Below are 13330 nucleotides of genomic sequence, written 5' to 3'. Positions count from 1 at the left end.
TAACCTGTATCTACCTGTTCCTAATAACCTGTATCTACCTGTTCCTAATAACCTGTATCTACCTGTTCCTAATAACCTGTATCTACCTGTTCCTAATAACCTGTATCTACCTGTTCCTAATAACCTGTATCTACCTGTTCCTAATAACCTGTATCTACCTGTTCCTAATAACCTGTATCTACCTGTTCCTAATAACCTGTATCTACCTGTTCCTAATAACCTGTATCTACCTGTTCCTAATAACCTGTATCTACCTGTTCCTAATAACCTGTATCTACCTGTTCCTAATAACCTGTATCTACCTGTTCCTAATAACCTGTATCTACCTGTTCCTAATAACCTGTATCTACCTGTTCCTAATAACCTGTATCTACCTGTTCCTAATAACCTGTATCTACCTGTTCCTAATAACCTGTATCTACCTGTTCCTAATAACCTGTATCTACCTGTTCCTAATAACCTGTATCTACCTGTTCCTAATAACCTGTATCTACCTGTTCCTAATAACCTGTATCTACCTGTTCCTAATAACCTGTATCTACCTGTTCCTAATAACCTGTATCTACCTGTTCCTAATAACCTGTATCTACCTGTTCCTAATAACCTGTATCTACCTGTTCCTAATAACCTGTATCTACCTGTTCCTAATAACCTGTATCTACCTGTTCCTAATAACCTGTATCTACCTGTTCCTAATAACCTGTATCTACCTGTTCCTAATAACCTGTATCTACCTGTTCCTAATAACCTGTATCTACCTGTTCCTAATAACCTGTATCTACCTGTTCCTAATAACCTGTATCTACCTGTTCCTAATAACCTGTATCTACCTGTTCCTAATAACCTGTATCTACCTGTTCCTAATAACCTGTATCTACCTGTTCCTAATAACCTGTATCTACCTGTTCCTAATAACCTGTATCTACCTGTTCCTAATAACCTGTATCTACCTGTTCCTAATAACCTGTATCTACCTGTTCCTAATAACCTGTATCTACCTGTTCCTAATAACCTGTATCTACCTGTTCCTAATAACCTGTATCTACCTGTTCCTAATAACCTGTATCTACCTGTTCCTAATAACCTGTATCTACCTGTTCCTAATAACCTGTATCTACCTGTTCCTAATAACCTGTATCTACCTGTTCCTAATAACCTGTATCTACCTGTTCCTAATAACCTGTATCTACCTGTTCCTAATAACCTGTATCTACCTGTTCCTAATAACCTGTATCTACCTGTTCCTAATAACCTGTATCTACCTGTTTCTGAATTCACTGTACACCGCTTTGGAGAAAATTAAATTAAAGCATTCACGAAACTTTTACAATGTCTAATTCTAACATTTGTATTATTAAATAGAAGAGTAAACAACCATAACATTATGACTATGGTATGTTTTTTAAGAACAGGCAAAAAGACACACCAGCACATGATATATTGCCCAGGCCTAATTCTTAACAACCATTATTGTACTTTATGTATAGATTGTTTAATTAACTCCACTTACATCGTGTGGGGTTGGCATGACAATGTGGCCTTTGAGAATGTGTCTTTATCTGCTGACTCACTACAGAAGAATCCATCCCGGATGTCACACTCAGCATCTGATGTTGGAGTACACCACTTCTTCACCTTCCGGCCGAGACCTGTCAATCACAAGAGTTACAGACAACCTGAGAGTACACAACTTCTGATATAAACATGAACAACACAACTTAACTGATATCAACATGAACAACACAACTTATCTGATATCAACATGAACAACACAACTTCTCTGGTATCATCATGAACAACACAACTTCTCTGATCTAAACATGAACAACATAACTTCTCTGATATAAACCACACAACTTCTGATACAAACAACACAACTTCTCTGATGTAAACAACACAACTTCTCAGGCTGCACTTGAAAATAAGAATTTTGTTCTTAATTTGCTTGCCTGGGTAAATAAAGGTTAATTCTCGGATATAAACATGAACAACACAACTTCTCTGATATAAACATGATCACAACGTCCTCATCACCACAACATATATAGATAATAATAATAATAATAATAATAATACATTTAATTTAGAGGCGCCTTTCAAGACACCCAAGGTCACCTTACAGAGCATATAGTCATCATAAATCGTTTAAAAAAAACAAGACATTGTGGAAAAAAATAAAAAATAAACATAAAAAAAATAAATAAAATAAAACAAAAACAAGACAAAACAAAACAAACAATCAAAACAGTGATCAGTTAGACGTCGTGTGCGAGTTTGAACAGGTGAGTTTTGAGTTGTGAAAAGATGTACCTGGGTCACACTTTGTACAGGCAGAGCACTGCTTCTGTCCGCTAAGGCCTTCTTTGAAAGTACCATCAGGGCACTTTGAGCACAATGAATTGGATGTCGCTGTGCAATCCCTATGAACCCTATATCCTGTTGGAAAGAACGTTAAAGTATGTTGTTTACAATGGATTTGGTTGAAGAAATCATACAGAGCTATTTTGGACAACAGCTTAACAACAGCTGGGTTAATGGACTCTTACCACCAGGACATGCAAGGCAGCAGACCTGTCCCGCTCTGTATTCATCCGCGGGACACGATGGTGATGCAGTACTAGCAACGCCATGAGTATTACAAACTGAACATATTAGGAACAGGATTTGTAAGAACATGGTGGTCCAGTTTGTATGACCTTCAACCATCTGATGGTTTTTGGCAGATTTTCGGCAGATATTTCTTCTGTGTCTTGTTATTCGGCCGAGGCCAAATAAGGTTAATTGTTTTATCGTGCTTTGTATATTCTAAATACACGGGCCACACACGCTATACTTGGCTGCCATATCATCATTGCCACGCAGCTACAGACTTTTCTTGAAGTTCAGAAACATCTGGAGAGATAAAAGAAAATATTCAGGAGTTAATAATGTAATTTGTGTTTTTATTTAACCTATTTAACCAGGAGAAAAACCTACAGAGATTAAAAATCACTTTTTCAAAGGTGACCTGGCCAAGAGAGGCAGCAGCACAATGAACCACAGTTACAGACAAACAGTTACAGACAAACACACAGGGACAATTTAAATAGCACTAAAATAAAGCAAATCAAAAAGTATCCTTAACACTTTTCTCTAAACCAAAATAATATGACGTTTGAAAACATTAGCGCTGTTAAACAAAGTGTTTTTAACCTTGTATGTATGTCTTTGAGTTTGTTTAACCGGAAGTGGAAATAAACGGGAGTTCGTTCCATTTCCACAAAGAACTGTGTCCTGACTCCGTGAACCCGTTACACTGGAGCCCAATGTGGGTCGGAGTCAGGACACAGTTCTTTGTGGAAATGGAGCGAACTCCTGTTTATTTCCACTTCGGGTTAAACAAACTCAAAGACACACGAACAAAAGGACAACGTTGCAATGTTCAGTCCGTCCGTCTCCTGGTCTTACGGCGCTCTCTCTCTCTCTCTCTCTCTCTCTCTCTCTCTCTCTCTCTCTCTCTCTCTCTCTCTTCTTATAAAATAGGAAGGGTCTTCCAGAAATTAATTCCCTGCTTAAGCTGGGAAGTTTGCCGAAACTGCTAATTGGAGTCAAGAGGGCAGGTATTGATGATTGAGGACGAGATATAAACAAAATAATGTCGTCTGCATACAACGAGAGATGATGCTCTTGCCCATGTATCACAATGGGGGATATTAATTGACTTTGTCCGACACTGGCAGCAAGCGGCTCAATAATTATTGAAAATAAAAAAGGGGAGAGAGGTCACCCCTGACGGGTCCCACGATTGATTGCAAAAGGGCATGAAATGTTTTGATTGGTGATAACAGAGGCAGTTGGGTGTGAATAAATGATCCACTTCATAAAGGAGGGTCCAAAACCACATTTTTCAAGTGTGATCAACATATAAGGCCACTCCAACTGATCAAACGCATGCTGTGCGTCCAGAGAGATTACTACAGCCTCCTCTGTATGCTCTGTGTACAACACATGAAATAAACGACGCAAGTTAAAATACTCCCTGGCATGAAACCTGATTGGTCGAGATGAATAATCGAACATATGTGCTCCTTTAGTCTGTTAGCTAAGACTTTACCCAGGATTTTGGTTTCAATAGGCAACAGTGAAATGGGGCGGTATGATGAGACCAAGTTAGGGTCACGACCTGGCTTGGGTATAAGTGAAATGTTGGCTTTATATAAGGTGGGAGGTAACCTTGAGTTCAACATTGAGTGATTTAGCATATGTAATAAGAGAGGCGATAATTTAGTGCTACATTTTTTGAAAAATTGTATACTGAAGCCATCCGGGCCAGCTGCCTTATTGTTGGGAAGGGAGGAGATCACTTCCATTATCTCATTAGAATTGATTTCTTTATCTAGTGAAAGAGATGATTCCGCTGATACTTTAGGTAGGTCCAGATTTTCAAAAAATGTTTCCATCTTGTCAGGATCAGGTTCACCGTGTGACTGATAGACACGTTCATAAAAACCAGCAAAACATTTATTAATTTTCCCAGGGTCTGTCCAGAGAGTGCCATCATCTGACTTAGTAGAGTGTGGATTTGGATTTTTTAAATGGTTGAACTGCCCATTCAAGTTCCTGATATACTTCCAACTGAATTTTAATTGGCTTGGTTGCAAAGGCTGTGAAACATCTGCCGAATACCACAGAAAATGCCAACTTTTCATCGGGTTGCTCCGGACTCGCCATTTCTGCTGCTTCATCAAATCTGTTTGGTGTGTGCGTGTGCGTGTGTGTGCGTGTGTGTGGCGCGCGTGTCCTGGCTTGGGTGTAAAAACACTGGATCCGATTGGCTACCATGAAACATGACTCTGCTTTAGCCAATCATAATCGCTTATCTCGTTGTTAACCCACCCGGTCTCCTCACTAGCAGTTTGTGTGTGGAGCCAGGGGTGCGTTCGGATTACGCAGTTCAATTCAATCAATTAATAGTAACGCACCGCATTTAACGTACAGTAACGGTAACGGCGTTGTAACGACGGAAACAGTAATTAGTTAGATTACCCCGTCACTGAAAAATAACGGCGTTACCAAACGCCGTCCTTTTAAACGGCATTATTACAAACACTGCTTACAATATCCCTAGAACCAAAATATAACTTGCAAAAACCCATGGTAAAGTTAATGGTAATATTAATGTTACTGATAAGCCTTTGTCACAATGAAAAAGACAATGCTGCATGGGAAATTGCAGCCACATAAATTCCATTCAGTAAACAGCATGAAACGTTTGCGGATTTCTCTAGTAATCCTACCTAAATCACTTATAAGGAGGGGATTGAACCCCGGACGACCGGGTGCAAGCCCGACACGTTACCTCAAGACTATTTAGCTGATTATGAAATTGTGGTCAATATTACAATTAATTATGTTACGCGTAATACTACTTATTCATTCAAAAGATCGGCGATTTTATTGCCAGGCGGCCTCCCTGTTTTTATTAATGGTTAATTTGTTCCCTTTTTGAGTTGCTATATGCTTGTACTCCTCATAGACCTCCACAAGCAGCTTCTGTTCGCCGCTTGAAAAAATCCTGCCCGGTCCTTTTTGGACATTTGATCCATGATTCGACATTCACGGTTCTGGGCTGGTTACATATCTCGTGAGCGGGCATAATCCACGATAACGTAAGCCCGGCTTGAACTAACCTGAGCAAGGCGCGACTTAACTGGGTTGATGGAACGGCTTTAGCCTCAAGTAGAAGTTGCCGTTAGTTCTAACCGGGCTTAATCAACTATGCGCCGCTTTCGTTAGCGACTTTGATGGAATACCCCCCGGGTTGCTTTGTAACCGGCAGGTTGCTATAGTTCGATCCTTAAAATCACAAGTATACGCTGACGCCTACATATTATGGCATATATTTTCCTACATTTCTCCATATGTTGCAATCATAACATTTGTCCTATAATTTAGTAGCTTTTATTTTAAATGTGAAATAATCATGACACTTTTATCTGCAGCGCCTTTACTCGATGCTCGGAATCGGATTCTAGTATCTCGCTGCATCATTCTCCAGTGCTTTTTTCTTTTTAATTCTTGAAAATGAATTGAAAAGAGACCTCCAACTTTCTCCTTCCTCTTATTGCTGTCCATCACTTTCAACACGATTTCGAACACAGCTGATGTGTGCGAAATCGTTCCCTATCACGGATATAGTGCACTATATATGGTGCTCACCATCGTGTAGTGGTGTTCGAATTCTCAGTGGTTAATTTCATTCACTGGACAATAAAATATCCACTACATACTGTGGCGACTACGGGGTGCAGGCACTCATTCAGTTGCGCAAGGGATTCTGGGGGATTAATTTATCCTGGGGGTTTGGACCCTTTCGGGGACAGTGTGGTTGCTGGGTTGAGTGGGGTTAATGGGTTGGGGTAGTTAATTAGTTGTGTGTTGTTGAGTGTTGACATGTTGTGTGTATCGTTGCCGCCACCGTCACCGAGAGTGACGTCTTCGTTTATTGGGTGCGCTGTTTTCCATGTTTGATGTTTCTCGTAAATTACGGCAGCTCGTAGTCGTGTGGTGTATGGGGTACGGACAGGGGCGATTTTAGGTTCTGACTTTTGGGGGGGCTCAACCCCAGGAAGCCACAGGGGTATGTGAAGTATATAACAATTCCTGTCCAAGATACTTTTTTCCCACAACCTTTATTTTCTTAGTTACTATGCTGTTGTATGTCTAAGCCAATAGCTGGCAGTGTCAGCTAAATAATGCAGTTCTGAACCACTGAAGTGGTGAAAGGAAAAAAGACTGTGGATGAAGGAATAATCAATGGATGTGAACCGTAATAACAAGTTTGAGGTATATTACATTTCCTTTCTGTAAGTTTCACTCAAAAATGACCATATTTTCCTGAATATGTTACTGAAACACATTGGTATAACATGTACTAGAATATTAATATGAGAAACATACCACTATTTTGGGAGCACTAAATTATGTCGCCTCACTTTCATGGAACCATACAATTTTATAAATTGTATCAACATACAGTTTTATAAAACTTGTGATGCAAAATAATCCACAAATACAACATGTACTAGCCGAATACAATGAGAAACAGACCACTATTTCGGGAGCACTAAACTATGTTGTCTCAATTTCAGGGACCCATACATTTTTATAAAACTTATGATGCCAAAGAATCTTGTTGTTCTGATGTCAAGCGGAGATAACATCTGGAACAACTTAAAACTATTTCCAAGTTCAGTTTATTAACTCAATTTGTAACATTTAAACAAGACTGCTAAGTCTGTGTGAATCTCAAAACAGAGAAACAAGAGCATATGATTCACTGGGGTTTGCATTTAATTAAAAATATTTTTAAACAGTAAACATTGGTCACTTGTCAGCTTCATCAGCTTATTCCTTTTCAAAATGATACATGTTCATCTTTCAAGCATGAATAAAGACACCAAGTCCCTCTGTCATGACTTTGTAAGATCAAAAATCTTGTAAAACTTCTGACCCTTGGTATTATGTTTCTTTAAAATAAAATAAAATGAGTAACTTATTTAAATAAATAAATGATTAAGACACTAATTCCCCTCTGCCGCTCACGCCCCCCTGACACCTTTTATCAGCTGAGGGCGTTTTCATGAGTCTCATAGTATTAGAACATGTTGTACGTGTTGATTAGCTCACGTTGTTATGGCAATGAACATGCCCTCAGCTGATAAAATAATGCCAGCGTTTTTTTTCAACAGAAATTAGCACCATGTCAACTTTTTCTGCTCCTTGCACCTTATCATGCTTATCATGCTACGCAGCATTACAAGCCTCTGCCAACTAAACCATGAAGCAATTCAAGAAGGGGCATAGATAGAATCGCCTTGTGGTCAACTGTCATTTAATAGTCATCTGACAGATTAAAGGCACCCAGTGCAACTTTTGAGGCTTAAAAATAAACATTCAATTTCTAGTCTTTTTTACATGTAGTAAGTTTCAATAACTCCATACCATTACATACTGTGGAAATCGTGATTTGATAAAAGAAGCGATTTCTCACGTTGACAACGCAACGGCGTGTCATTTATTGTTGCTCACAAAACCGGAATAAACAAACCGCGCCGTTGTCATCACAACCAAAACAGGTCCGCTTCCTTAAAGAGACAGCGTCCCTTATATTGGAACACAATAACATGTCGTGCAGAACGGACGACTGATGATAAGCATAACAAGGATAATAAGGGAATATATATCAAGGGAAATAAATGTAACACACAGTATGGGGAATTGTGTCCATAATGTCCACTACATACGTCCCCCAAGAATTCACCATAACAAAAACAATCCAAAGTCAGCGAGGAGGAGGGCGAACAATTCGGCCACAACGACTCCTCTGCACTTGGGCGTGGGTCGAGGCCCCTGCGCACGGCGGCGGCGCCCCCGAGGCATGGGGCGGGAGGGAGAATGGCGGTGTGAGGAAAACCTAGGCTCCACCCTCAGGGACTTGGGCCGCACCGGAGGGCGCCCACGCTTTGGAGGCTGGGCAAGCCCAACAGGCTTGTCAACATCCAGATGAGCTGGCTTAAGGCGGTCCACAGAAATGCGCTCTGCCCTACCGCCAATGTCCACCACAAAGTGCTTTACCCCCGTCTCCAAAACACGGAACGGGCCGTCGTAAGGAGGCTGCAGCGGCCCCCGGTGTGCGTCATGACGGATGAAGACGTACTCCGCTGACGAAAGACGTGGGGGCGTGTAGGATTGTGGGAGGCTGTGGCGTGAAGTAGGCACAGGCGCGAAAAGCCTAGCCCTATCCTGAAGCACTGTCCGCTGATGGGCTGAGGACCAGGGAATTGTAGAGTCAGGAACGAAATCCCCTGGAACCCGCAATGGCTGGCCATACACCAGCTCCGCTGATGAGGACTGTAGGTCCTCCTTAGGGGCAGTCCTCAGGCCCAGCATGACCCAAGGGAGCCTGTCAACCCAGCCACTGTCCTTGAGGCTGGCTCGAAGAGAGGCCTTCATAGCACTATGAAAACGCTCGCAAAGTCCGTTAGCCTGGGGGTGATATGCAGTGGTGCGGTGAAGTTTCACACCCAGGCTGTCCGCAATGGCGTTCCAGAGCTCAGAGGTAAACTGTGAGCCCCGGTCCGAAGACAAGTCAGATGGGGTGCCAAACCGGGCAACCCAGGTACCGATGAACGCCCGTGCCATCTCAGCAGTCGTCCCTGATGTCAATGGGACAGCCTCCGGCCATCGAGTGGTCCTATCCACCATGGTGAGGAGGTAAGTGAAACCCAGGGAGGAAGGAAGAGGACCCATGAGATCCACGTTGACGTGGTCGAATCTTCGCTCCGGCACCGGGAAATGCGCCAGCGGAGCCTTGGTGTGGCGGTGAATTTTTGATCGCTGACACTCCACACAAGAGTCTGCCCAGTCACGCACATCCTTCTTGAGGCCATGCCAGACAAACTTGGCCGCCACCAACCTCTGAGATGGTTTCCTACCCGGGTGGGAAAGGCTGTGCACAGCGTCAAAAACACGTCGTCTCCATGCCGAGGGAACGACGGGCTGTGGCTGTCCAGTGGAGACGTCACAAAGCAGCATGGTGCCGCCATTGCCAAAAGCGATCTCCGACAACTGCAGTCCAGTGGCAGCAGTCTTGAGTGCCTGTACATCCAGGTCCGTGGCCTGATCGGCTGCCATGTGGGCGTAGTCAAGCCCCAGGTGGACGGCCCCCACAACGGTGCGAGAGAGGCAGTCTGCGACAAGGTTGGCTTTGCCTGCAACGTGTTGAACGTCTGTGGTGAACTCTGAGATGTAAGAGAGTTGTCGCTGTTGGCGGGCAGACCACGGCTCAGACACCTTAGCCATGGCGAACGTTAGGGGTTTGTGGTCGACAAAAGCTGTAAACTGTCGACCCTCTAGCAGTGAACGGAAATGTCGGATGGCAAGGTGAAGTGCAAGCAGCTCCCGGTCAAACGTGCTGTACTTGCGTTCAGGCGGGCGTAGCTGGCGGCTAAAGAAAGCAAGCGGTTGCCAGGCACCATCCACCCACTGCTCGTGCACGCCGCCCACTGCATAGTCCGAAGCGTCTGTTGTGATGGCAATGGGCGCATCAGGTGATGGGTGTGCCAGCATCGTCGCTTTGGCCAACGCGGCCTTTGCATCCATGAACGCTTTGTCTCTCTCCGAGGACCAATCCACCAGATGTTTTGGTATTTTCCCCCTCAAGGCCTCATGCAGGGGGCACATGATTGCAGCAGCTCTGGGAATGAAGCGGTGGTAAAAGTTCACCATTCCCAGGAACTCCTGCAGGGACCTCACTGTGACGGGCCGTGGGAAGTTCGAGATCGCGTCAACCTTAGATGGGAGTGGCACGGCCCCGCCCTTGGTGACTCGATGTCCCAGGAAGTCGATGGTGGTCAACCCAAACTGGCACTTAGCTGGGTTGATGATAAGTCCGTGCTGGCTGAGACGCTCGAAGAGGATCCGCAGGTGGGCCAGGTGTTCGGTTTTGGAGGTACTGGCCACGAGGATGTCGTCCAGGTACACAAACAGGAAAGGCAGATCACGTAGTACAGAGTCCATGAGGCGCTGGAATGACTGGGCGGCGTTTTTCAGGCCGAAAGGCATCCTCAAGAACTCAAACAGTCCAAAAGGGGTGATCACTGCTGTTTTGGGCACATCGAGCTGTTGGACAGGAACCTGGTGGTATCCACGGACGAGGTCCACCTTCGAAAAAAGAACTTTGCCAGCCAGGTGTGCTGAAAAATCCTGGATATGAGGCACTGGATAGCGATCTGGCGTTGTAGCGTCGTTAAGCCTGCGGTAATCGCCGCAGGGGCGCCACCCGCCGGCGGGCTTTGGAACCATGTGGAGAGGCGAAGCCCACGGGCTGCTGGAGCGGCGGATGATGCCAAGGCGTTCCATGCTGTCAAACTCAGCCCTGGCAATGGCCAGCTTGGCTGGGTCTAGTCGTCGTGCCTGGGCGTAGACAGGCGGGCCATTGGTGGCGATGTGGTGCTCCACTCCATGCTTGGCCGTAGATGAAGAAAAGGTGGGCTGTGTGAGCACTGGAAACTCTGCGAGCAGGCGATGAAACTCGTCGGCCTGCGAGAGCACGCTAGACAGTCTGATGGAGTCCAAACCACTGAGAGCGCAGGTGTATGAAGAAAACGTGGTGGCGTCAATCAAACGACGGTTTTTGACATCCACCAGCAGCCCATAAGCGCATAGAAAGTCCGCACCCAGGAGGGGGACAGCCACTTTGGCTGTGATAAAGTCCCAGCTAAACCGCTGACCGCCAAAACATAGTGCAACGTGTCGAGTGCCATAAGTGCGTATGGGGCTACCATTAGCAGCCTCCAGGGGGGGGCCAAATCCATCCGCCAGGATGTCCAGTGGTAATGCAGGCAGAATGCTCCTCTGTGCGCCGGTGTCACACAGGAAACGGCGCCCGGAGATGGTGTCCTGGATGAACAGCAGCCTGCCAGTGCGGCCGACACTCAAAGCCACTACTGAGCGCCGGCCCTGGCGTTTCCCGTCCCCCTGAAGCTGCAAGGTGGTAGGCATTTCTTGGCCCTGGAGCCGAATTTAGCGTGGTAAAAACACAGGCTTGTGTCAGAACGTTGCCGGTGCGAAACTGTAGCCACTGCAGTGAGCGCTGAGTCACCAGGGAGCAGGGGGGGCGGTGTGATGGACTTGGGCCGAGTTGGTTGCAATGGCGTACGCAGGATGGAGCGCAGCAGCAGTCATGCCAGGGTGTTGAACAGCCAGAAAAAACCTGTCAGCCTCCTCTGCCAGCGCGCGGCAATCAGTGATGGCAGTGTTGGCCAAAGCAGCCCGTACCTGAGACGGGAGTTGACGCAGGAAGAGCTGGACGAAGAGGAAATCAGGCCTGTGCTCTCCAAGCAGATCCAACATCCTGTCCATAAGTTCAGACGGTTTGCTGTCGCCCAAGCCTTGCAGAGAAAATAGCCGGCTAGCCCTCTCAGCATCAGAAAGTTCAAAAGTCTTCAGCAGGTGAGCCTTGAGTGCTGTATACTTATTCTCTGCAGGGGGATGTTTCAGGAGACTAACCACTCTTGTTGCTGTTGAACTGCCGAGGGCCGACACTACATAGTAGTATTTGGTGGTGTCCGCGGTAATTTCACGCAACGCGAACTGTGCCTCAGTCTGCGCGAACCAAGCAGAAGCCGACGACTCCCAGAACTCCGGGAGTTTCAATGAAACAGCATTCGTCGACATAGTTGTTCGGTGTGTCACTGGAATGCGTCCAGCAGACAAACGTCGGGGTCACCAGTGTGGAAATCGTGATTTGATAAAAGAAGCGATTTCTCACGTTGACAACGCAACGGCGTGTCATTTATTGTTGCTCACAAAACCGGAATAAACAAACCGCGCCGTTGTCATCACAACCAAAACAGGTCCGCTTCCTTAAAGAGACAGCGTCCCTTATATTGGAACACAATAACATGTCGTGCAGAACGCACGACTGATGATAAGCATAACAAGGATAATAAGGGAATATATATCAAGGGAAATAAATGTAACACACAGTATGGGGAATTGTGTCCATAATGTCCACTACAATACCGACATTCAAGCAGCAAAGATGAGACGTCGTTGTGTGGTGAGAACTGATAGAAAATCGATAACAACAATGCCGCCATTTTCTTTATTTTTTGTAACCTACAATAAATAAAGCAGGCTTCCAGTCAATGGAAAAATGGCTTCTCCCCACCGGCGATTGTTGTTGTTTACGATTTTCTATCAGTTCTCACCACACAGCGACGTCTCATCTTTGCTCCTTGAATGTCGATATGTAATGGTATGGAGTTATTGAAACTTACTACGTGTAAAAAAGACTAGAAATTGAATGTTTATTTTTCATTGAATGTTTACATAAAGTTGCACTGGGTGCCTTTAAGACATCTATTAAAATTGTTATTATTATTATTATTACCTGGTCATGTTATAACACAGCTGGAAATCGTGGATGTTCTGATAAAGACTAAAGCCTCTTTGACAGACATAACAGCAAAAACTATGTTAGGTGCGTGCGCTCATGGTGCCTTTTTGATTTTGTCAAACAGGAGACGCCCACCCACCAATCAGAGGTTAGAGATTCCTGCAGGAAGGTTGCGCTCGATTTCACTAGCCCATTTGAGCCTGTTCATTAGTGTACGGCATCCATCCTCTCATTGCTTGTGTAAAAAAAACCCGGTCGAATATTAGATTTGAAGACGAAACGATAGGGTGGGCTAAGGCAAGTTTTAGCCCACCCAAAAAAGGTCTAGCTTCGCCACTGGGCACGGAACTGCATTATTGGTTGAACCTGGGCTCCTATCTCATCCTT

At 44.9% G+C, this 13330-nt stretch overlaps 1 protein-coding gene across 5 annotated transcripts in view; it reads right to left on the bottom strand.

Annotated features, from left to right (window-relative positions):
• LOC115531221 (tumor necrosis factor receptor superfamily member 14) overlaps nt 1-13330 on the bottom strand; it is an 81722-nt gene that overhangs the window by 64143 nt on the left and 4249 nt on the right. For 3 of the 5 annotated variants that reach the window (XM_030342097.1, XM_030341845.1, XM_030341928.1), the window contains exons 2-4: nt 2547-2892; nt 2311-2436; nt 1511-1649 (exon numbers count right to left, since the gene is read on the bottom strand). In XM_030342097.1, coding sequence (XP_030197957.1) covers nt 1511-1649; nt 2311-2436; nt 2547-2706 — 425 coding nt within the window. In that variant the 5' untranslated portion in view covers nt 2707-2892. Of the gene's footprint in view, nt 1-1510; nt 1650-2310; nt 2437-2546; nt 2893-12937; nt 13107-13330 lie in introns of those variants that run through there. The other 2 variants (XM_030342011.1, XM_030342330.1) reach the window with 2 other exon arrangements.

The sequence above is a fragment of the Gadus morhua genome, chromosome 1 (assembly GCF_902167405.1).
Source record: "Gadus morhua chromosome 1, gadMor3.0, whole genome shotgun sequence".
Taxonomy (NCBI): Eukaryota; Metazoa; Chordata; class Actinopteri; order Gadiformes; family Gadidae; genus Gadus; species Gadus morhua.
This window is presented reverse-complemented; position numbering and strand designations above follow the sequence as displayed.